At 37.0% G+C, this 24,836-nt stretch overlaps 1 protein-coding gene across 1 annotated transcript; it reads left to right on the forward strand.

Annotated features, from left to right (window-relative positions):
* On the forward strand, positions 1 to 21,128 carry PLEKHF2 (pleckstrin homology and FYVE domain containing 2). Its single transcript, XM_030862928.2, has 2 exons — positions 1 to 268; positions 18,507 to 21,128. The coding sequence occupies exon 2, from the start codon at positions 18,521 to 18,523 to the stop codon at positions 19,268 to 19,270; it is 750 nt and encodes a 249-aa protein (XP_030718788.2). The 5' UTR covers positions 1 to 268; positions 18,507 to 18,520; the 3' UTR covers positions 19,271 to 21,128.
* The last annotated feature ends 3,708 nt before the right edge of the window (positions 21,129 to 24,836 follow it).

A 24,836-nucleotide genomic window follows, 5' to 3' on the forward strand; every position in this document is an offset into this window, starting at 1 on the left:
TGTGGGTGTGCTCGTGCGCGCGCTCGCGCCTGGCGTGTGGGTGGCGGCGCGCCCGTGCGCGCGCAGGGGAGAGGCCAGCTCCGGCGGCCGTTGTGGGTTTCGTCTGGAGGGGCGGAGGGTCACCTGAGTCCGGATTGCGCCGGCTGCGCGGGGCCGCTGGCTGCACACCCTGGGAGGCTCGGGCGGGGGAGCGAGCAGAGTCTGCGCCCGGCGCCCGGGACGAGGAGGAGTCGGACCTTCTCTGCAGCCGCTTTCTGCGCCCGGCCGGGTAGGTGAAGCCGGGGTTGGTTGTCCGGCGGCTCCTGGGGGGCCGGGAGAGGAGAAGCGAAACTTTCTGGGCGCTTCCCACCGCGGTCCCCGGGCCGTCGGCGGCGCGGGGAGGTGTCGTCGTCTCGGGCGGCGGCGACCGACGCCATGTTGGGGTCTGTGAGAAACGGGGCGCTCCCGGGCCGCTCCCCTCGCGCTGGGGGAGCCGCGCCCGCCCGCCGGGCTTGAGGGCAGCCCGCAGGGCCGCGCCGGTGCTCGTCCAGTCCACGGGGCCGCGGGGAGGGGGCCGGACAGACGCGCGAAGGGGGCCCCGAGGTCGGGCGAGAAGTGAGGCGTGAGGACTGGTGTCCAGTCGTGGCCACCGGCGTCTTAGGGTGCCAACATCTTTCTATCCAAAAAGTTTGCAGGGTCTGGGCATCAGGGATGTTGTAACTTGAACAACATTTTTATGTGATTTCGGGCAAAAAATGGCACCGCAGAATTTGCTCTGATAGAAGCGCTGGCTCTAACGCCTTACTTATTTGGAGTCTTTTAAAGTCGTATGGTCTTTTGACGAATTTAGTTTTCCTTTAAAATTTTTATTGAAGGCCGAGAGCTTGCTGTTCATGTGTCTTGAATACCCCTGCGCGCTCTTAGTACAGTAGCAGTAACTTGTGAGTGTGCGGTGGGAATAATGGGTGGTATTAAGGTTACAGATAACCAAGCCCTTCTGTGTAATTCATAGACTCACAAAGTGTGTAAGCTGATAAATACCTTCTTTGTTGTGTTTTAGTACGTTACTGAAAAAAATTCAGTAAAGACAGACACGAACGTTCACTGAGAGACTTAAAGGCATGTGTTGTTCACTTAGGAATAAGGTGAAGTGATCTTGACATTGCGAAGTTTTTTCCTTCACTTTAGTTCCTTAAAGGTGCATGCCTACCTTGTTTCGAGCATTTACATTTTTCTGTACTCTGGTAGCTCATGGGGTCCTGAGGTTAATTCAGTATTAACGAAGGCTTCTATTTTAAATCGTTTCGGGTCCTCACAGCGTTGGAGGTGAATGGTATTAAGTTACTTATTTGGAAAGCACATGTAATCGCCTCAAAAAATAAAACCTGGTGTACTGACCAAGGAAGGCATCAAAAAAGATTCAGCTTGAATCACCCTAGTAAATGAATGTAAATTACTAGTTTTAATAAAGGCATCTGAGTTTCCAAATTCTGTTAATTGTACTGAAAGCACTCTTAACCACAAATAAGATAAACCCTTCAACATGTCTTGGAGAATTTCTCTTCTTGAACTGTAGGTAAAAATATAGCTTCTCAGATTTGATTGCTAATTTTCTTAGGGTTTTCTTTTTGTTTTGCTTCATTGTCAGGTAATTGCCATTATACATATTTATTTTTCTGGATGTAAGAGTTACCGAGACTGAGGTGATTTAACTAACTTCACAAATCTAGCAGCCAAGCTGGTATTTAACTGAGGTCTTATGACTGAAGCCTTCTCATTTTTTTTAATAGCATAACTTTGCAGGGTACATAACTCATTCCTGTGGTGCAGTCTGTGTCCACCTTGGTTCCTCTGTCTTAGCTGCTCTTTCTGATTTTAATTTAGTTCCTCAGCATATATATTTCCTAGAGTATTTCCTAGGAAATTTCCTAATTTACAAGGAAATTTTTCCTCTTAAAAATACTCACTTGAGCATATACTCTTTGACGCTTTTTTGCCCTGTTCTCCTTATCCCACCCCCCCTTTCTCCCCGAGAATAATTCACTTATCTATCCTATTGCATCTCAGTAAATATAACATTTATCTGTCATGGCACCTCCTTGACAGCAGGCATTACATGAGGTCTAACTTGCCTCTTCATCCCCAGCGTCCCAAGAATATAGCAGATGTTCAGGAAGGGTTTGAATGGATGAATACACTTATGTTTCTTGTAAATAAACTTCATGAATTTCTTGTTAAATTGTACTTTCCATGGGCATAAGTAGTTAAATCTTCTGTAATTGTTTTTGGGAGGGGGGGATTTACCTTGGTAACTCAATTAATTTTGGACTGGGGATACAGAACTTGAATGTTATGAAATTTCCAAGTAGATAATGGACTGAAGTATAATCAACAAAAAAGCAGCAGCTGTGGGTCAACAAAAGGATAATAATCGTACTTTTAAAGTGCAACTGTATTTAGTATTTGCACTGAATGGAAGTAGAGGTAATGCCTGAAAATTTTGAAGGTCATATTTATACATTTAAGCTCTTTGATAGAGCAACTCTCATTTCTCTACCAATTATTGTTTTGCTAGAATTGTCTTAGAATTTTGTTTTAGAATGCCTTGCTTATTGGAAAACATACAACAATTGCTTTTCTATTGATAAGTTTATCTTTGAGAACCAGCTTTGTACCACCAGCTGCATGCTTAATAGCAAGGTGTATGCTGGCTTAATAAAATAGTCTTTGTAGATATACTCTCACAGTGCTGTTTTAAGTTGCAAAACTTAAACTAGGTGGCGTTCTGTAATGAAATTACTGTAGAATTTGGGGTTAATTCCCTGCCCCCATAACTTTCTCTCCAATTCTATAAACCACAAACTGTGTGCTCAGTTTGGGAGGTCCTGGGAGAGAATATAGAAGGCATTCAAGTAGTTGCTGTGAGTGCTAGAGAAAGCAAGTTGTATGTTGGGTGGATTGGAACCAAAGCAAACCAAACCTGAATTCTAGGTCTGCTCCATTCTAGCTTGTGACTCTTGAACAAGTCACTTCACTTCTTTAAGCTTCACTGGACTCACTTGTGAAATGGACACAGAAGCATTTGCCTAACAGTGTTGTGAAGATTTACTACGATGTTTGTGGAAGTGCGTGGTGCAGGATATTCAGTAAGTTAATTAGCAAATGAGCAGAGTGGCAGTTAATTACAGAATTTTAAAAGGGAAGCAACCTTTAGAAATACATACTTCAGTTCTCAACTTTGGTGCACATTAGAATTCCTTGAGGAGCTTCTGCACCCCACCCTTGAGCAAATCAATCACAGTTACTGCGTTTGGAGTCAAAGCATAGGTAGCTTTGCCAGTTTTTTGTTTGCTTGTTTTAATGTGCAGTCAGGGTTGAGAACCATTAATTCAACCTCCCATCTCCTTATTCTCTTCATTTTGTTGTTGAATAAAGTGCAGAGAGAGGTTAAGTGCCAGCCAAATTCCCCGTCAGGTTAGAAAGAATTAATTTGCATTAGAGGAAAGTGACGTGCACAGAAGTTAAAATAACAGTTACCTTCATTTCAGAACAGAAAGGCCACATTTGGAACTACAGTTCACTAAGCCCGGTGGCAACTGTCTCCACTCTGCATTAACAACCTACATGGATGCCTGTGTTATTTAACCATATCATCATTTAGACCTCAGGTCTTAATCTGTGACCAGAGGTGATTCAAGGGCCTGTTTTCCATCATAACTATGAACCAGCTTTTTGTTCTCATCGTCACCTGCAGTCCCTCCTATGCTGTTAGTTTTCTCGTTTTTTTCCAGTCCTGAACTCTGTAGTTCATATACTGTGAACCCACTAGTACCACATAGGCCTCCTCTCCTCGACCTTTGCTGTATATAACTGGTCAGTTCTCAACTTGTAAATATCACCTTTTACTTTTTCTACTTTTGTCCCTGCGTAGCACTCCTGAAAAAAGTCACATCTATGGTGACTGTTAAATATTTGTTTTCTAGCTGCCTGTGTACTAGTTCCTTTCTAATCCTTTCTTATCCCAAAGTTGACTCGTTTTCTCTGTTGCCTTTTCACTCTTAGGTTGCTAACCCCAATCTTGAAATGCTTGACTCTTAACAGATGACCTTGCTTCCTTCTATGGATTTTATGATGTGAATTTTCTGTTTTCTTTTTTCCATCAACTTTTTAAATCCCTTTCTCCTTTCCATTTCCATAAGCGGAACTATCCTTAATTCTTTATACTTGTTTCATTTAAACAGTGGTTGGGGAAAAAAATAAAAAAGATTTTTGTATTCTTTGGTTATATTTTTATTAATTATACCTGTAACTTGTGTTTATTATATTTTTCTCAACATTCTTTGCATTTTGTTAATTTAAAAACTTTTTTCTTTGTCTATGAGAGAATATGTGTTCAATATAAAATAATTAGGCAATATCAAAATATTTCACCCTAGTACTTAGAGATAACCAGTACTAAATTTTTGGTGGGTGTCTTTCCAGACTTTAAAAAAATTTTTTTTATATTGCATGTGCTGTTTAAAAGCTTTTATTTAATAAATTGCCATATTTAACAGTTTTCCACATTAAATATTAATCTGTTCTCCAAAAAGCTATCTAAAAATCCATTATATGGATATGCCCTAATTTGTTTCACTAATGTCCTGTTGTTGAACATTTAGATTGATTCTGACTTTTCAACATTATAGACAAAGCTACAGTGAACGTCTTCATGTGAACAACTTTGTACACTGGTCTAATTATTTGTTGCATATATTCTTGGAAGTAGAATTGTTGTGTAAACTTTTTAAAGTGATTATATTGCCAAAAATGGCATTTAGAAAGGTTATTCCAGTGTATACTTTCAAGAATATGAGTGCTTATTTTTTCCACATCTTAGGTGAATAATACATCATTTAAATTTTATTTCTTTGATTAGCACTGAGAGCCAACATTTTTCCATTTACTGGTCATTTTCATTTGTTCCTTTGGAAATTGCCATTTGTATCTTACCCATTTTTCTTTTGGGATATTTTCCTTTTATCTCATTGATTTACAGGAGCCCTTTATATATTAAAAATGTTGACCCTTTGTCATATTGTGCAACTTTTTCTTTAACTTTAAGGCTTTTTTCCTCTTAGTGTTGAAGTTTAAAATTTTTACGTGGTAAAATGTTTTCTTTTATGGTATTTGGCTTTTTTTAATGTTATATTTAGCCATTTCTCTCTAGAGCTAGAAATTTAAGTTCTGTCTGTCACTATTAGACTTGATGCCAGAGGGAAAACTACAGTACAGCCTACCTTCCCCGCAACCCCAAGAGTTTGTTTCTCAGGATAAATTTCTGTGATTAAAAATTCCAGGGTCAAAGGGCAGTGCTTTCTGAAATATTACCTGTACATTACCTGTACAGGTAAATATTACCTGTACAATATTTCTGTACATTACCTTCAGTCCTTGATTTTTTTTCCCCACGTTTCACTGCTTATTGTGACCTTTTGGCACAATGAGGTCATTTAGTCTCTGAGACTTGGGAGACATGTGAAAGCATGTTGAAAAGGTGCTTTATGCTTTCTTGTCTCCCCTTTTCTCTCCTCCTGCTTTCTAAACTAGGCATTCCCCAAAGTTTAGTCTTCTGCCCTCTCCTCTCTTCCACAGCATCAATGATCATCTCTTCACAGATAACTCTGAAATCTCTTTCTGTCCTGGAGCTCCCTGCTCATCTTGGGGTTTCTGTTTGTCTGACAGATGTTTGTCTTGTGTATACCTTGAAGGCACTTCAAGATAAGTATGCCCCAGACTGATTTCTTCCCCTCCTGAAACAAAACTAGCATCTGATCTACCCAATGGATTATGCTTAAACCTTTGAAGTCGTCTTATACTCACTTTCAAACCCATTCAGTTGGTTCCTCAATCCTTTCTGCCTTACCTCAGTAATCTCTCTTACTTCCATCTTCCCCTTTTTATTTCTGCTGTCAAATTTGTGGCTTAGGCTTTTGTTACCTCTCACTTAGAGACTACTGTAATATGCTCCTGCTTTTTTTGCCTCCAGTTTTGCTTCTTTGGTAGTCTCTCCAGTTCATCCTGTGTTCTGCTTCTGTGGACTTATTAATATTTTCCTATTTTCCTTGGTCTTCCCATTGCCTCTACAGTGAAGTCTAAACTGTTGAGTGTGATGCTTACTTTCCTCTGCATTTTGGCTCTTCCCTATCTTGCCAGGTTTCTAGTTTACCACTATACATTCTCCACATCCTACCTCCTTCAGCCTGGACTCAATTATTTCCTCTCTGGGGAATATATTCTATTTGTACACCATCATCTCCTATCTCTCTCCCTCTCCCCTAAATAGTTTGACCTACTACTTTTGCTCTAAGGCCCAGCTTGAATTTCTAGACATTTAAGAGTTGTTCCTAAATATTCCCCCTGGTCAAAATTAACCTCCCAACTACACTCTTTGGTCTAAGGTTTCATCACTCTTTTTATTTTTTTTTTAGTTAAAAAACATTTTATGTTTTTGGTTTGTTTCTCCTTTGCTCCTTTAGATTTTGAGTGCACAGATTGAGGTAATCATATTCCTCAGTTCATAGCATGCTATATGAGTACCAAACACTTTCTTGTTTTGTTTGGTGTTTCCTTCCTTATCAGTTACTTCCATTATCCTCTTTCCTGTAGAAACACACCCTAATGTATAATACATGAATTATATATACTTGTGTATATAAACTTGGGTATATGTCTGTCCTCCTTCACAAAGATTGTTAGTTTTGAGTACTTCTATCTTTGTACGGAGTAAGTAATCAGTAAATGTTTGCTACGTGAAATTCATTGAAAATTATTGATTTTACTAGCTTCCATATTGCTTAGACTAAAAACCCAGGGATTTAATTTCAATTTCACTCTTCCACATCTAGTTTAGTTATGGCAATCCTGAACATTACTGATTCTTTCTTTTCCTGTTGCAAACTTCAGACTCTCATCAACTTTCCCTTTTACTTTTGCAATAATTTTTCAGCTGGGTCCTTTCAGTCTCTCCCTCCTGAAATCTTTCACTGTTTCCACAGTTATCTTAGAAGAATCCAGATCAAATCAGGCCACTCCTTCCCAGAGCTTCAAAAAGAGCTCTCAGGAACCAAGAAGATCTCTTGTCTTATTTTTTTCTCCCGGTTTTCTACTAAATATCTCTTCTCCAGCCTCTTCTGCAGCTGTACGTGTAACTTTTTAAAAACACATTTTTACTTGCAGAGCTTTATGCCTTTACGTATCATGTTTTTGCCTCTTGAAGTTCACAACCTGTTTTCAGTGTATTTTTCAGAACCTGTTTCAAGTGTTCAGCTGCTGCGTTCTTCCTTACCGCTTTAACGTTATTATAGTATTTATTTCATTGTGCTTTTTATTAAAACCTTGTGGGAACATGTCTTAATTCCCAGTGTCTGGTTCATTTTTGTTTTCCCTTTAACACAAAGCATAAAGTCTTGAACATAGTGAGTAGATTGTAACTGCTTTGAAAAATACTAAAGAAAATTTGTTAGGGATGTGATGGGTACCAGCTTTATTTGTCAAATATTATACAATGATTTAACAGCTGTCAGCATTGTACAGCTGCCCCTGTACAAATACTTTTTGAAATGATGAAGTTTTTTATCTGAATATTGTTGATGTTGAAAATACGCATACACCATCATTTTTTATTTGCTAACTAAACAGCTGTGCTTTTCAGTAAGAGAAGAAATCATTTTTATATATTATCTTGAGATTGAGATTTTAAAAACAGGATCTGCTATGCTCAATACTTAGAATTCACAGTTAGATACTATAGTTAAATAGACGAGAACATTTGCCTTGTAAATTTAAAATCTGTGGGCCTAGTGAAGGGTGTGGTTCCTGTTTTGTGTGAAAATTAGTACTATGGATGTCAAAAATGAAGTTTTTGATTTTCATAAAGCTCAAGGTCAAGAAGCTGCTGCTGCTTTTAACTGCTCAGTGCACAGTGATGGCATGTATATGCAAGCAATTTTGTAGGTGCTGTTGAGAATACGAAGTTGTAGGAAATGATCTTCTTTTTTTCAGGAACCTCCAAATCTGTTGGGAATAAGCAGGTATACAAGTTTTTATAGAACATAATAGAGGGCTTCCCTGGTGGCACAGTGGCTAAGAATCCGCCTGCCAATGCAGGGGACACAGGTTCGAGCCGTGGTCCGGGAAAATCCCACATGCCGCAGAGCAACTAAGCCCGTGTGCCACAGCTACTGAGCCTGCACTCTAGAGCCCACGAGCCACAACTACTGAAGCCTGCGTGCCACAACTACTGAAGCCCACGTGCCTAGAGCCTGTGCTCCACAGCAGGAGAAGCCACCACAATGAGAAGGCTGTGCACCACAACGAAGGGTAGCCTCCAACTAGAAAAAGCCCATGTGCAGCAACGAAGACCCAACGCAGCCAAAAAAACCCAAAACCAAACAAAAAACAACGTAATAGAATATAAGTGCCATAAATGGTACAGGTAAAATGGTATGATAATTTAAAGGTAAACAATATGTGCCTATGAGGTTACTGAACTGACTGGTAAGATTTCAGAACAGCAAGTGGGGAAGGACATACTGAGCTCAGGTAGAGGAGAGGAAGCTCAGAGCATAACCTGGGAATAGCTAGTAGTCTGGTTTGACTATAACAAAGAGAACATACAGAAAGGTAAAACTGAAAAGATAGACTGGGCAGGCTGGGGCTTGACTGAAGGGCTTTGAATACCAGGTCAAGGATTTTGGAATTAATTCTGTTGGCCAGGGAACCTTTGGTTGTTAATAGAGAGTTCCCTGAGCATAGCTGTAGTTAAAGAATATTAATCTTGCCTTGTGTGGCATGGTTTAAATGCTGAAGACTAGAGGACTTGTTTCAAGCTTGAGGTTCGTAGTCCTTCTCTTTGTAAAGACCTTTTTTTTAAACTCCCAATGTGACTGTTCTGGTTTTCTAAATTAATTTTTTAAAATCTTGGGCTTCCCCGGTGGCTCAGTGGTTGAGAGTCCGCGTGCCGATGCAGGGGACACGGATTCGTGCCCCGGTCTGGGAAGATCCCACATGCCGCGGAGCGGCTGGGCCCGTGAGCCATGGCCGCTGAGCCTGCGCGTCCGGAGCCTGTGCTCGGCAACGGGAGAGGCCACAACAGTGAAAGGCCCGCGTATAGGGAAAAAAAAAAAACTTCAACTGTGGCTTAGTCATTCTTTGTATACCATGGTGAGTTTCTCTATCAAGCCTAACCTATGTGAAACTGCGTTTATTAACACCCTAAAATTAGTCATTACTTTACTTTTCACTTCCTTTTAGTGTTTGAAGAATTATTTTCAGCATACGTTCTACTTATTACCATGTGTTTTAAGATTTTTGTGTCATCAGTGGCTTTCTCCAAATACCTAATAAGGTGCACATGAGTGAAATATTTCTGGAATATTTATTTCTGAAGGTAGCAAAGTATAATGGAAAGAACATGCATTTTTTTACAAAACTGGCTGTGCGACTGGGAAAATTCCTTAACTAGTCCATGACTCAATTTACTCTTTTGTAAAATGGATATGATTATCCATTTTAACAAAATTGAGATTATTAAATGAAATAGAAAAATGTGGATGTGCCTAGCACATGTAGGTGTTGAGTAAATGCTTTTTCTTTTTCCTTTCTTGGTTAAGCCTGTAGTATAGTGCATTTGGGTCTACTTTTCAGTAATAGGCAAATTTAGTGCCTACAAGAGATATAAAACAAATTACTATGGCTCTCTGTAAATGTGATTCAAAGTTTAGAAGTTTCAGTTCTTATCAATCCACCTTTATGAGTTTAAAATTAATATAAAAGATTGTTCCTTTCTTTTTTCTTATCTAAGAAATGAATGTTTCCTTGATCACTACTGATTTCTGCAGTACATATTGTATAATTGGTTTGCCACAGTGGCAGAAATGCTAGTGGAAAGGGGAGGGAAAAACTGTCTATTCTTATTGATAGAATATTTAAATTTTCTAAAATTCCAAATTTAATTTGCTAAATGTTCAAGTATTTCTTCTTTGTGTTATTCTTCTAGTATTTTATTGAGAGTCTTTAGAATTTCCTAGAATTTCCTGATTATTATTATGCTTACTAAATTATAGAACTTTTGAAAGTAAAAACTGCTCTGTCCTTTGCATATGGTAGGTGCTTAGAATAATTGTTCATTTGACTTAGGTGCATTAGGAGAGAGGAGTAGTTTGTTCTAATACCTACACATTTGCCCAGGGAGGATGTACCTCTGATAGTTTCTTGCTGCTTTAAAAAAAAAAATCTCTTCTTTCCCCACTTTCCTGTTTGTCTCTCCTTTTCCTTTTACAGTTTCTAGTCTTAATTCAGCAGTAACACAGATTTTAAAAAATCAATTGATATTAAGACATAGTCAAAAGTTTGGTTAAAAATTAATTTTTAGTCTTAGTAAACCAGAACTATGGCCCATCTACTATCAGAGTTCATTATTTTAAAGACAAGAAAGGGCTTTGCAGATTATTTTATTCAAGGTGGTAGCTGGTGTGTGTGTGTGTGTGTGTGTGTGTGTGTGGTGTGTGTGGTGTGTGTGTGCGCGCGTGTGTGTGTGTGTGTGTGTGTAGAGCAGTTAGGTAGCTTGTATGAAATCTCTTATTTAGTGCCAGAGCTGAGATTAGAATCCAGGTCTTTTGGTTCATAGTTTATTCTTTTTTCCATTATAATGCAGAGTTGAATACTGAAGCTCACTGATATCAGATGTCTTGGGTACGTGTAAGAAATTAATTAGGTGATTTTTTTGTTTTAAACTCACCTGCAGGGATGAGATAGAAGTATTGGTTTTCAGTAAGAAGAACTGGGCCATAGTATTCTGTGACAGTTGGGCTCTCTTCTCAATTGTAAATAGCATTCTGACTCTTTTTAAAAAAGAGTTTTTGCCTCTTCTAGTATTACATTTTTAACAGGTGGTAGACACTCCATTGAAGAACATATTAACTTTAGAAACAAGATGTTACCAAAAGACTAGTGTGGAACTTGGACGATGCAAATGTAGTTCTTGTCTACAGTTGTGAAGGAGATAACTTGAAACTTGGATGGTTTAATTTTTAAAAATTGGTATATAAAGCTGTCTTTATAAAAGTTAAGAGTGTTTCTTTGTTTTGTTTTTGGTATGCTTTTCCTGTGGTTCTTACATTTTCAACTATGAATTAAGGCTGCCAGACACCATTTGTTGGAAAAGAAGACAGGAAATCAGTTGGAAAACTGTTGCATGTGTAGAGTTCTCTGAAGGAAATCAGTTGGAAAACTGTTGCATGTGTAGAGTTCTCTGAAGTGGCTGGATGTGGGATGAAACTAACAGATATAGTAGTAGTTTTCTTATCAGTAGTAGTAATGAATTAGAAAATATAATGTGGAAAAGAGACTAGATTCAAATATCAACAAAAGATAGGAGATACTTGAATTTAAGTAATGTAACAATCTTGTGAGAAGAAATGTACAAAATTACTGGGCCATTAAACAAGATTTGAAACCTTGGGAAGAGATAGTATCAACCTGCTAGGAACACTACAAGTGTAATATGAATTCACCAAAATTTCAGTGGATTTGGTCTCTATTTTTTTCACTTATTTATTGTAATTGGAAATGGTTCTAAACCTTAGCTGCACAGTGGAATTACCTGAGGAACTTTAAAGTGTCCCAGTACCCAGGCCAGACCAGTAAAATCAGAACATCCTAGAGGGAGGGATCTAGATATCAGTATTTCTTAACCTTTAATATCTGTCATCACAACCTGTTGGTCTCAGTTTTGTATTTTGAGTTTCTATTGATATTTTAAGCAGTTCTAATTATTTGTAGTGATTGATATTTTGTTATTTTATTATTTCTTAGAGATTTTCAAAACAAAAAGGAAATTTATGTATTAAAAAACATAGCTTGTTATTACCATATGGGTTCATTGGACATGTGTAAATCTAAGATATATTATAGGATTTTAGTGAGTGATCTTGTTTTTCCTATATCTTGAAGCATTTTACTATTTTATTTTCTTAGGAATTATTTAACCAAAAAGAAGAAAATAGAAGTGATGTAATTGCCTGGAAGGATGATGCAGTGATAAAATAAATCACCACTATTGCACCATTTTTCAGTTTTATTATTACATTAACCAAAGTATTGCATCATCTTTCAAAAAGATACGAAAGCAGTTTGGAGATCTCCTTAATCTTTTTATTTTAAGCTTTCATTTAGCATATTTGAGAATTTAGATTTTTTTCATTTTTCATCTAATGACAAAAAAAAATGAGCAAAGCTAGACATTTCAGAACTATTAGACAAGTCACAGGGTGAGTGCAAAGAAACAGCAACACTTAAACTAATAATGATGGTGAAACATTATAAGTGAAATCTCAGACAATGAGCCTTCAGTTGATGATTTTCTAGATGAGTTTTCTCAAACTCAGAATTAATTAGTAAACAATATTCCTAAAAACAGAAATGGAAATATTATAGATTCATGCATGACAACTTATGAGCAGTTAGTTGCATTTAAAGGATACTATACTTTTGTATCTACATACCTTCAGTAACAGGAATGTAGAATAAGAAATTTGCTGTGTTTCAGTTTTTATAAAGATTGTTCTTAAAGTTATTGTTTTTTACTATTCGTTTATTCTTGTTTCTGTAAATTAGTTATAAAATGGCTTAAAATATTAAAAGTAAATAAAAAGGGTATTTTGGACTCAGAGAGTAAATTGGGATGGCTATTTTTTTATGGTATACTAAAGGTTAAGAGTTTCCCTGTGGTTCCAGGCAACTAAGGTTGGGAAACACTGTTCTAAGTAGATGTCATCTGGACAAATAAGCAGAAGAGATTAGGTAAAACATTTAAAAGGTTAAGTAATGGGAAATAGTCTAGTTTTACCAGGTGCATAGTACTGACAAAAGAATTATAAAACAGGTTAATGGATTAGACCAGACAGCCCAGAAGCAGTGTTATAATACTATATAAAAATTTAATATAATTGAGTGTCATAAAGCAGTAGATTAGATTATTAATACCAGTAAATAATAGCTACCACATGTTGACTACTTGCTGAACATTTTGTATGCATTATCTCATTTAATCCTCCCCCGATATAGCTGCTATTATTATTTCCATTTATAAGTGAGGAGATCTGAGGTCACACAGTATTTGGTGATTCTGGAGCAGTTAGCTCCTTTAGAATGCAAATATTTGAATAGGAAAAAGGGTTTTTACCTATGACAGAATAAATTTCAGGTGGATAAAGGAATTAAATGTAAAACCTAAACCATAGAGAATAATGAATAGGTGCATCCGATATCTGGATAAGGGAAACTTAGGAGTCAGTCATTGGGAAAAAAATTACAAAGGAAAGTATCTGTAAGTGTAACTACTTAAGAAGTAAAACTCCTTTTGTGTCAAACACCATAAACAAAATTACAGCTTAATATACTAGGAAAAGCAATGAAATAACTGGGTTAATAGACTTTATGTGTAATATACTCATATAGATTAATAACCTAAATATATGAGTGTAGAAATACAAGTTACTAAACACATTAGAAAGTAGCTGGTCTCACGAGGTAACTATGAAATAAAATATTCAGTCAAATTGAAAGTACTGTTCTTTCCTGTTTTAGGACCTTTGTCCATAGTATTAGTTCCTTTGCAAGGCTGACTCCTCATCCTTTAAGACCCAGTGTGTAGCACCACCTCAGTGAAGTCTTTTTGAACTACTCAGTAAATGAGTTTTTCCCTATATCTTGGCACACTGCTGATTTCCTTCATTGCACTTCACCTTTTGGAATCACCTGTTGGTTTACTTACTTACTGTCTTTCTCCTCCACTATACTCTGAGCTCTGAGAGGAAAAGGATAATGTCTGGCGTTTAGAAAGTGTTCAATAAAGTTATTGAATAAATAAACATAATGAATAAAAGAGAAGTAAAAAATGAATAAAAATGAGATACCATTTAAAAAAATCTACTCTATTTGCTGAAATTTTTAAAGGAAAATACTCTGTGTGAAACAAGGTGGGATGGATATAGTCATTGTGCTACTTGGTAAATTGGTGTTACCTTTCAGAATGGAAATTTTGTAAAAGATAGCAAGAGCTTTAAACATTAGTGCCTTTTGACCCAGTAATTTTGCTTCTTGGAATCTATCCTAAAGAAGTCATCTCTGCCAGAAGATGGGGAAGCATTCTTCCTAGCTCTTACTGTATTCACTGATATTCCTTCCTAAGAAAAGTAGACAGAAGTCCAATTGGGCCACATTTTATAGTTGTCTTCTGTTTCTTTTCATGCAGATATGCCAGGGACTCACTCCTTGGCTAGCCCCAGTATTCTTGTATTCTAATACTCTCACAGAAGTCTTTTGAGAGTTCTTACTGCTTGGGGCACCTCACTGTACAGGTAGTAGATTTGGATTTGGACTTTGGAGGAAAGTAAAGGGTCCTGTTTAGGCCCTGGGCTAAAGGGTAATGCCTTAAATCCAGTTTATTAAGAGCCTTGCTTTGGGGTGTCTGGAAGTAATCCAGCTAATGGTGGTACTTTGATTTCATTTTTGATTTATCTCCCTTCTCTCAGCCCCTCCCTTTTGTGCCCCCACCACCTCTTTCTCGTGTGTGTGTGTGGGGGGGGGGCATTTGTGTATTCCTGGGGTTTCAAAATCAGTGCTTCCTTTCTTTTTCTTGTCAGACACATACTGAAAACATTTTAGGACCAGCAGGGATAATGGAAAGGATTGCTTAAGGCCAAAGGCCTTAAGTTCTTTGTGCTCACTGATGTTCAAATACAGGTCACAATCCATTGCTGAAGTCAAGTGGGCTGCAACTATCATTAAAGTAAATGAAGATGCTAGAATACATCATTCATAGAATTGTATATTGTTTGTAACATTGCAGTATGAAATATATTTCTTATCAGCGTCACTGTCAAACTTTGAAAGCTATTTGCTCCAGCCAAATACCAGTTAATGCCCCAAACTTGGGCTTCCCTGGTGGCGCAGTGGTTGAGAGTCCGCCTGCCGATGCAGGGGACACGGGTTCGTGCCCCGGTGCGGGCTGGGCCCATGAGCCATGGTCACTGAGCCTGCGCATCCGGAGCCTGTGCTCCGCAACGGGAGAGGCCACAACAGTGAGAGGCCCGCATACTGCACACGCACACACAAAAAATGCCCCAAACTTCACTTTTGTTGCATCATATTTAAACAGGGGGAAAGATTTATGAACAGGGATTCAGGCTTAATGTATTGCAGAATTTGAACAGTGAAACATTATCAGAAGACTGGCTAAATAAATCATGATGACTTACCCTTTCAGGTTATTTGCTCAAATTAGTATTCTTTTATCTTCAGTATTTTTAAGGTTTGCGGTGAAGGTCCAGAGGTTAGCAATAGCTTTCTTAGTTCTTATATATAGAGCCAGTGGAGCCTTAAGGAATAATCAGTGTGCCATAATACACTGGTAACAGCACGGAGGAATCAGCTTTGAGCCTCAGTTCTGTGACAGCCTTGGGCATGGTACTTAACTCCTTTATGTCAGTTTGCTCATCTATAAACTGGAGCTAATAGTGCATATCTATCATAAGGTTGCCCTGGGTAGGAAATACAGTAATACATGTGAAGTGCTCAGCTCTTGCTTGGGCTCCCAGTGAGTAAATTCCAGACTGTTCTGCCTGAATCTCTATTTGTGCCTTAGTTTCTCCTTCAGCTCGCATTTCAGCTAATATTACTAGATGATTCTTTGGGAGATAAAAACTTCACAGCAGTTTGAGACAGTTAAAATCAGAAGATAATAAATGTGAAAAGCACTGCACAAATTTGTGGTGGTATTAATTCCAGTAGTAGCAATAATAGGAAACCTGTTTGCATTGCAAATGAGCTGATTAATAACTGTATAATGAGTAGAATCAGTAGTTGATTCAGGTGGGAATAAATAGATACTTTCAGTTTTCTACAGGTGCCAACGTATTTCTTGCCTTAGGACCTTTGTAGTTTTTCCTTTTGTCTGGAATATTCTCCCTCATCCTCGTCCCTCATGTATGCATATCTAGTTCTGCCCTATCAGCTGAAAAGATACCACTTTAGATACCCTGACCATCCAGTCTGAGTAGACTGAGTAGTCCCAGTGGATTTTTTTAAAAATCACTTTAAAAACTTAACAATGTTAATTATTACTTGGGTCTCGATTGTTTTCTGTTTGCCTCCTCCCCAACTAGGATGTAAGCCTTGAAGAGCAGGGACCTTGCCTGTGTTGTTTATTATTTTGTCCTGTACCCAGATCAGTGCCTAACAAACACTTGTTGAATGTTTGACTATCATGTAAAGTATGAAAAGTTATCCATAATTGTACTTCCCAGAGATAAATAACCATTCTTGATATTATGGTATATAGTTTTCTAATTTTACATACTTACTAGTGTCTAATATTATGCTCTTATACCATATTTCGTTGAGTCTAAAGATGAACATGTTTTACTGTATTTTATGTCTCTAAAATTGGGATGTCGTATAATCAAGAGTTTGCCATGATTTAATTGGCAGCATTTTTCTTTCTCAATAGCACATAAAATGAGGCTGTGTCTTAATAGCATCTTAGATTTGATGAAATTTGGTATGTATTTGAAACAAAAATGAGATCATTAGGTTCAACTCCCCCACCTAGATATCAATATTTTGAGCATTTTCCTATATCACTGTATTTAGATCTGTCACATTCTTAACAGATATCTAGCATATTGTTAAGGGTGTATCATAAATTGTTCAACCAGTTCCTCTTGATGAACAGTTGGAGCTTTTCCAGTGTTTTTTTCTGTTACAGACAGTGTTGTGTTGAATATACTTGTACATATCTTTTGAGTGCCTGGATCAGTGGCTACACATATTTTCTGTAGTGTATGAGGGTACCTGTTTCCCTATATCCTCAGTATTACTGCATCTTAAGAAATTATTAAAATTTTTGTTAATCTGATGAATGAAAACATATCCTAATGTCTTACTCATTTATTTATGAATGAGGTTGAGCCTCTTTTCATGTTTACTTTTTAAATTTTCTCTTCTGTGATGCACTTGTGCATAGGGCAGTAGACTTTTAATTGGCTGGCAGATTTGCCCTAATTAGAAAGAGAGGCCATCACACTTCGGAGCCATGTGTTGTCATATTAATTTTTGGGAACAACTTTCAGGGCAGAGTCCACCCTTGTGGAAGGCAAGAGGGCTTTATAAGGACCCAGGATTAGGAGAGAGACAGAATTCAGGAATAATCAGAATTGTTGTATCCTTTATAATGGAGGCCAAGAAGGGTTACAGTCTCATCAGTTTGTGAGCTGAATACTGGAACTTAAACTATGCTCTTACTCTTTAAATGCTCCTCTCCTTTCTGATATGATTTGGTTATAGTATGGTATTGTTGGGTTAGTGGTCTGAAATAGGCACAACTCTGGGACTTGAGTGAAGTCAATATTGGATCTAGAGATTAAATCTTTGATCATTTAAGACTAGATTAATGTGGGTTTTTTGCACATTGCCAAGATGTTCTTGTCAACCTTTTTGAGCACTTTTACTATGCCAGACAATGTGTGTTTCAAAGATAGATATCAGATGGTCTCTGCCTTTTAGGTTCCATTGCAGCCTATGGAGAAGACAGATTTCAATCCTTCGGTGAGAGTGAGTCCAGAAGGTACAGGGAATATGAAGAGCACAGAGGAAGGTGTTTAGTCTAACAGAGTTTAAGGAAGACTTCTTGGAGTAGGTGTGATAAACTGAGTCTTGAAGGATGATAAGAGTTAGCTGAGGGTAGTAAATAGTAAAGGATACAAGAGTATGAGAGAAGATATGTATGATTGAAATGGACTACAAGTGGTAGGGTTTTCTTAGAACATAACATTGGAGGTAAAGAGTGACTTATGATGAGTCTGGGAAGATAAGCAAGAACCAGATAATGAAGGGCCTTAAATGCCATGTTAAAGATTCTGCATTTTTTAGGTTAAGGGGAATAATCTTGAGTAATGGTGTGGTCAGATTTGCATTTGAGAGATCACTGCCTGAAGATTGATTTAAGGGGCAAGAGCTAAGGCAGTAAGGTGTGTTGGGAAACGATTCTGGTAATCCAGGTGAGAGGATTGAGGCTTTAGCTCAATGGTAATAGAGCCTACTGGAAAAATCATAGTTGTTTCTCTTATATAATATTTGGCCTTCTTGTTCAGAATCCCTCTGAGATTAAATTTCATGTAGCTGATGGCTTATATTCATTTTCTAATTATTTGTTGTTTTATGTCTGTAAGAAGTTTATACTTTTATAAATACCTGCTAATGATACTATATGGAGATGGTTAATAAATGTTTTTGATGATTATAAAAATTGGAAGATGTTAGCTCTTTTGGTATACTTAGTGATTATCTTAGAGGGAAACAATTGGGGAATTTTGCCTTTGGGTAGAAGTAATGATTCGTTAGATTAAATTTAGATTGTATAATTTTTTTAACTTATATGAATTTATAATTTCTGTGTGCTGATTTCTCTCTCTCTCTTTTTTAAGGCTATTAGCAAAAGATGGTGGATCGCTTGGCAAACAGTGAAGCAAATACTAGACGTATAAATATAGTAGAAAACTGTTTTGGAGCAGCTGGTCAACCCTTAACTATACCTGGACGGGTTCTTATTGGAGAAGGAGTATTGACTAAGTTGTGCAGAAAAAAGCCTAAAGCAAGGCAGTTTTTCTTATTTAATGATATTCTTGTATATGGCAATATTGTCATCCAGAAGAAAAAATATAACAAACAACATATTATTCCCCTGGAAAATGTCACAATTGATTCTATCAAAGATGAGGGAGACTTGAGGAATGGATGGCTGATCAAGACACCAACTAAATCGTTTGCAGTTTATGCTGCCACTGCCACTGAGAAATCAGAATGGATGAATCACATAAATAAATGTGTTACTGATTTACTCTCCAAAAGTGGGAAGACACCCAGTAATGAACATGCTGCTGTCTGGGTTCCTGACTCTGAGGCAACTGTATGTATGCGTTGTCAGAAAGCAAAATTCACACCTGTTAATCGTCGTCACCACTGCCGCAAATGTGGTTTTGTTGTCTGTGGGCCCTGCTCTGAAAAGAGATTTCTTCTTCCCAGCCAGTCCTCTAAGCCTGTGAGGATTTGTGACTTCTGCTATGACTTGCTTTCTACTGGGGACATGGCCACGTGCCAGCCTACTAGATCGGACTCTTATAGTCAGTCATTGAAGTGTACTTTAAATGATGTATCTGACGATGATGACGATGATGATAGCAGTGACTAAAGGCGTATTTTGAAATATTTAATCAGATGTGACTATCTGAGAAATCAGCTCTGGGGGGAATGTAAAATCCTGAGCTTTCTGTCAGTTTTGCTCTAGCCATGAATTTGCCTGAGAAACTTATAACCTATGTGCCTCAATATATTCTATAGAAAATAGGTCCTGTTACCATCCCCCAGCCCCAACTGCTGCTGCCACTCTCTCCTCACCTCCCCCAGCTCCCTATTCTTCTACAGGGATAGACTGTTGCGAATATATCAGATAAAGTTTTGGTTTCTTATTCTTGTTTTAATTCTAGACTATTTTCTTGAATGGTTGGGAAAAGATGTTTATTTAACATGTACTACACTGTTGTTTATTATATGTTCTGTTATATGGAAAAACTAAAAGCAAAGAATGATGGAAAAAGGAGTGTGATGTGGTCAGTTAATAATGTTATTAGCTTTTTTCTAACCATCCTATCTAAAGGTTAAGACACCAGTAACAGAAATACATGCTTTGGAAATACTTTGTTTGGCTTTTTCATATACCAGGTGGTGCCTTATCATAATAGCACTGTTGCATGTAATAAGCCCCTACCTTCTCACTTTTTAGTTTGTTTTAAAAATACACTGGTGCTCTTTGAGGTGTAAAATGAATGTTATAAATGGGTGTAATTAGAAAATACTTCTCATTTGACAGCTACAAATAACTAAATTTAGAGGTTCTTTATTCTATATGAATATTTTTCCATAAAATAGTTGTGATTATTCTATATTTTTACTTTTTGTAGGTATCAAATTATAATTGTCATTCTGGGGAATTTGGTTTGAAATTTATCAAATACAAATTGTCATTGCATTATTGCTACTTTTAGTAAGACATATTTTTAGGTATAAATTCATCTGCTTTAACATTGTTTCTAGAATGAAACATCTTATACAACTTCTTGAAATGAAACAATCTCTTAAAAAAAACCTCATGCTAGAGCACAGATATCCTTAGGTTGAAGATTTGGAAGAAATAATGTATGAGAATGGTCAAGAGAGACCAGTTAAGTTTGACTAGACTTCATATCTGTGGAAGTATTTTCTCTTTCAGTGTGAAACTATCTTGAATTTACAAATATAGTGTTATATTTTATAAAGTTTTGTAAAGTCCCAAACAATATTTCTATTTTTGTAAAACAGTTGTATGTTTAATCTGTTTCTGAAATCATTTTGCAATCTATGGAAATAGAGTAGCAATTGATCTTTCTAAATTGTGAACTTTATTGAGTCAGTCTAGATTGCTTTTAAGAAGAGGTAATTTTTCACTCTTTGCTTTTGAGGCAGCCATTAGGTTGAAAGTATATTTATCATATAAAACTTGATGCATTTTGCACTACTCTCTCCATTTGTATGCTGCAAATAACTGTAGTCTTTCAAATATGAGAAATCAGTCTGAAGTTTGTTTTAAATTCTAAATTCTTTTGTTTTAAAATCTTTAAATCTGGATATATTTCAAATGTCGTGAGAGGTTTGATTTAATAACTTGTGATGGAGGATTCTTTGGTTTGGTTAAGGCACTAACTTTACTTTTAAGTTGTGAAAGCACCTGAGATATATAGATCTCCCTGTAGGAAATGTGAAAGAAAGGCACAACAGGTTTTTTTTTTGTTTTGTTTTAATATCATGTGGACTTTTGTTTCTAAGCAATATTTACATATAATCAATAAACATATCCAAAAAGGACCGTGAAATCTGAGAAGTGCTAATGGAGACTTGCTCATACATAGGAACCTAGCAAATTCAGGAACCAGGGGGAAATGTTCTGAGATAACATTTATGTTGTCAACCTCTATTGACTCTGTTTTTACAATAAAAAATATTTTACAACTTACCTTCTGTGCATATTGTGACTTGAAGATTTTTTACCCCTTGCTAAGGTTAATGGAGATGTTATGCGTATTCTACCTCATTTCAGCAGCTGTGAGTGCCTTCTATGTGCCAGACATTGTTCTAGGCACTAGGAGTAGAGCAGTGAAGAGAAATTGCCTCCTTTTCATGGAGTTTACCTGCAAATAGAGTCCAAGCTGTGTTTTCTTCCAGAATATTTTTCTGTAATTTTTAGAGCTTTTATAAATCTTACTTATATATAAACCTGAAATGATTTTGGTGCCAGTTTCTCATGCTGTTCTCTTGAATGAAATTTACTTGGACTGTACTGGATCCCCAGTACATTAACCAAATTGATAACTATTGGCATAAAGGAAGCAAAAATTTGTAGATGCCAAGGAAAAATATTAAATTGAATACATACACCTTAACACAGGAATTCATGCCTTTGGGTCAAGTGCATACAATGGCCAGTTTTATATAAAGTCATTTGTTTCTATATCTTTGTCACTTTTATGCTGAAATTTTTTTCTTTTTTTGGCCGCACTGCATGCAGCATGTGAGAACTTAGTTCCCCAACCAGGGATCGAACCTGTGCCCCCTGCAGTGGAAGCACAGAGTCTTAACCACTGTACTGGGAAGTCCCTGAAATTCTTATAAATGGGTAGTATTGAATTGTATACCTCTGATTTTTTAAACATTCAAAAATGTACTTGAGCTGTAATCTTTCTCTTGGATGTGCTAACTTGTTCTCAAATACATGTTGTAGCTTTATACAGTGTAGTAGCAATTATCTACAAATCCACATGATTGCTATACATTTTAGAAGATAAAATTGAATAGTAAAGTCTAGGATGAAAATACATGAAACTTTATTGATAGTAACTTTAAAGTTTTAATTTAAAAGCTAAATTATTTTCAGTTCATTCAACATTTATTAAGTATCTGTTATGTTAGGCTTCATAATATTGGTGTTGGTGGTTTTAAACTTTTTAAGGGTCATTTCTATAAAGGTTATTATCAATGGCATTCTCTTACAGTAAATTTCTTAAAAATCACTTTGTATTTGGCATCTGAAGTAATTGAAAATTTTTTTTGCAATAGTACACTTAGTATACCAAATTTCAACTCTAGAAAGTAGAATTTTAAGCCATTTAACTAACAGTATCGCTCTTTGCATCCACTCTAAATGTAGTATTTGGCAAAAACAGAAATCGGCAAAGGTAGAATTGCTTGGCTTGATAATCCTATCTTTTTAATTGATCAGTACTAAAAGGTTGAGGAAGTTGGTTGATAATATTGCTAACATTATCTTCACCATCCGAACCATTGTTATATTTAATTACGTTATTGCTGTAGAGCCTTGATGGTATTATCTAACAGTTTATCAAGAAAAAAGGAGTAGTCAGTATCACTTTAAACAGATTTTGCTCCTGTCAGCTTAATGTTTAGAAGAAATAACATGCTTTACTCTTCTTTATTTTTAGCTTTATTGAGATATAATTCACTTACCATACAGTTCACCCGTTTAAGGTATACAATTAAGAAAATAAGATAAAGTTATACAGTGGCTTTGGTATATTCTTGAAACCATCACCACTGTTTCCAAAACATTTTCATCACTTCAAAAGTAGCCCTGCACTCATTAGCAATCACTCCCCAATCCCCTAGCCCTAGGCAACCACTAATCTACTTTCTGTCTATAGATTTGCCTTATCTGGACATTTGACAAATGAAGTCATACATTATGTGGTCTTTGGTGACCTACTTTTTTTCACTTAGTATGTTTTTAAGATTCATGTTATCATGCATGAGTACTTACTCCTTTTTGTTGCCAATTAATATTGTATGGATGACCTACGTTTTACTGATTTATCAGTTGACATTTGGGTTGTTTCCACTTTTGGGCTATTGTGAATAATCTTGTGACAGACATTTGTGTACAGGTTTTTGTGTAGACGTGTTTTTATTTCTTTTGAGTACGTACCTAGAAATGGAGCAGTGGCTTATATGTTACCTCAATGTTTAACCTTTTGAGGAGCTGCCAAACTGTTTTCCAAAGTGGCTGTACCATTTTACTTTCCATCATCAATGTAGCCAATTTCTCCACATCTTCCCCAACACTTATTGCCTTTGATTATAGCTTGTGAAGTATCCCATGGTTTTGATTTGGCTAATGGCTAATGACGTTGATGACCTTTTCATGTGCTTATTGGTCATTTGCATGTCTTTTTTGGCGGTGTGTCTGTTAACGGTCCTTTGCTGACTTTTAAATTAGGTGGTTTTTCTTTTTTGTCGTTGAGTTGTAAGAGTTCTTTATATAATCTAGATATGACTTTATCAGGTAATTGATTTGCAAATATTTTCCCTCGTTCTGTGAATCGTCTTTTCACTTTCTTGATGGTATTTGTTTGAAGCACAAAAGTTTAATTTTGATGAAGTCCAATTTATCAGTTTTTTCTTTTGTTGATTGTGCTTGTAGTGTCATATCTAAGACAGTAGATAATGCCTAACTCAAGATCATGAAGATTTACTCCTATGTTTCCTTCTAACTCTTGAGTGTGATGAGGACTCTTGGTTATTGATACACAGAACATATCCTTAATATTTCCTCCAGAATTAGAGTTGGGAGCTATTTCCTAATGAATTAGATAATTCATTAGAATTCTTTAGCGAATTTCCAGTCAAGTAAAACGGCAGTATGTTTGCATTAGCCTTTTCTTTCAAGTCAGTAGGGTAAAACTATTGGATATACTGCAGGCAGGCTCAGAAAACATTCTTTCATATGCTGAAGACATGGTTTATTGTTGCTGGCAGCTGACTTCATATAATTTTGCTTTGAAGTCCAAGTTACTGTCAGAAAGAATGACTCAAACTATTCTGACTTAAGACAAACTGTTACAAAAGTAATAGGGTAAAATTGTAAAGTCTAGATTTTTGTATATAGATCATGCTTTATTTATTTATTTATTTAGGCTGCGCCGGGTCTTAGTTGTGGCACGCGGGATCTTCATTGCAGCATGTGGGATCCTTTTTAGTTGCGGCATGCATGTGGGATCTAGTTCCCTGACCAGGGATCGAACCCGGGCCCCCTGCATTGGGAGTGCAGCATCCTACTCCATTGGACCAACAGGGAAGTCCCTAGATCATGCTTTCTTATAGGAATATCCTAATGACTTGAAGAAACGAAAATTCCAGAGTTACTTTGGCAAACTTTTTACTCCATAAACATCATCACATCTTATCAGGTGGTGCTCAATTTCAATATGTCACCTTAGGGTACTTGAAGATCTATCATATAGATACTGTATTCCTCGTCAAACTTTCATTTATTTCTTTTATGGACTCATGGTTTCCTACTTAAGTGGTTCTCAAACTTGAGTGTGCATGAGAATCCTATGGAGGGCTTATTAAAACATCGACTGCTGGGCGCTGTCTCCAGAGTTCCTGATTCTGTAGGTCTGGAGTGGGACTCAAGAATTTGCATTTCTAACAAGTTTCCAGGCGATGCTGTTGTTACCGGCCCAGGGACCATACTTTATTACCCATTATTATCATAATTTATTCTGATGCTCAAATAGTCCCTAATTTGGCCAGTGGCAAGCTGGCTTCTGTGGCCTATTGACAGATCTTCACTATTTGAGCCCTTTTTACTTTTTTGCTACAGGATGTTCTAGACTCGTCTTGAACTTTCCCTTCCCCAACCCAGGAAT

Source organism: Globicephala melas, chromosome 17 (assembly GCF_963455315.2).
Source record: "Globicephala melas chromosome 17, mGloMel1.2, whole genome shotgun sequence".
Taxonomy (NCBI): domain Eukaryota; kingdom Metazoa; phylum Chordata; class Mammalia; order Artiodactyla; family Delphinidae; genus Globicephala; species Globicephala melas.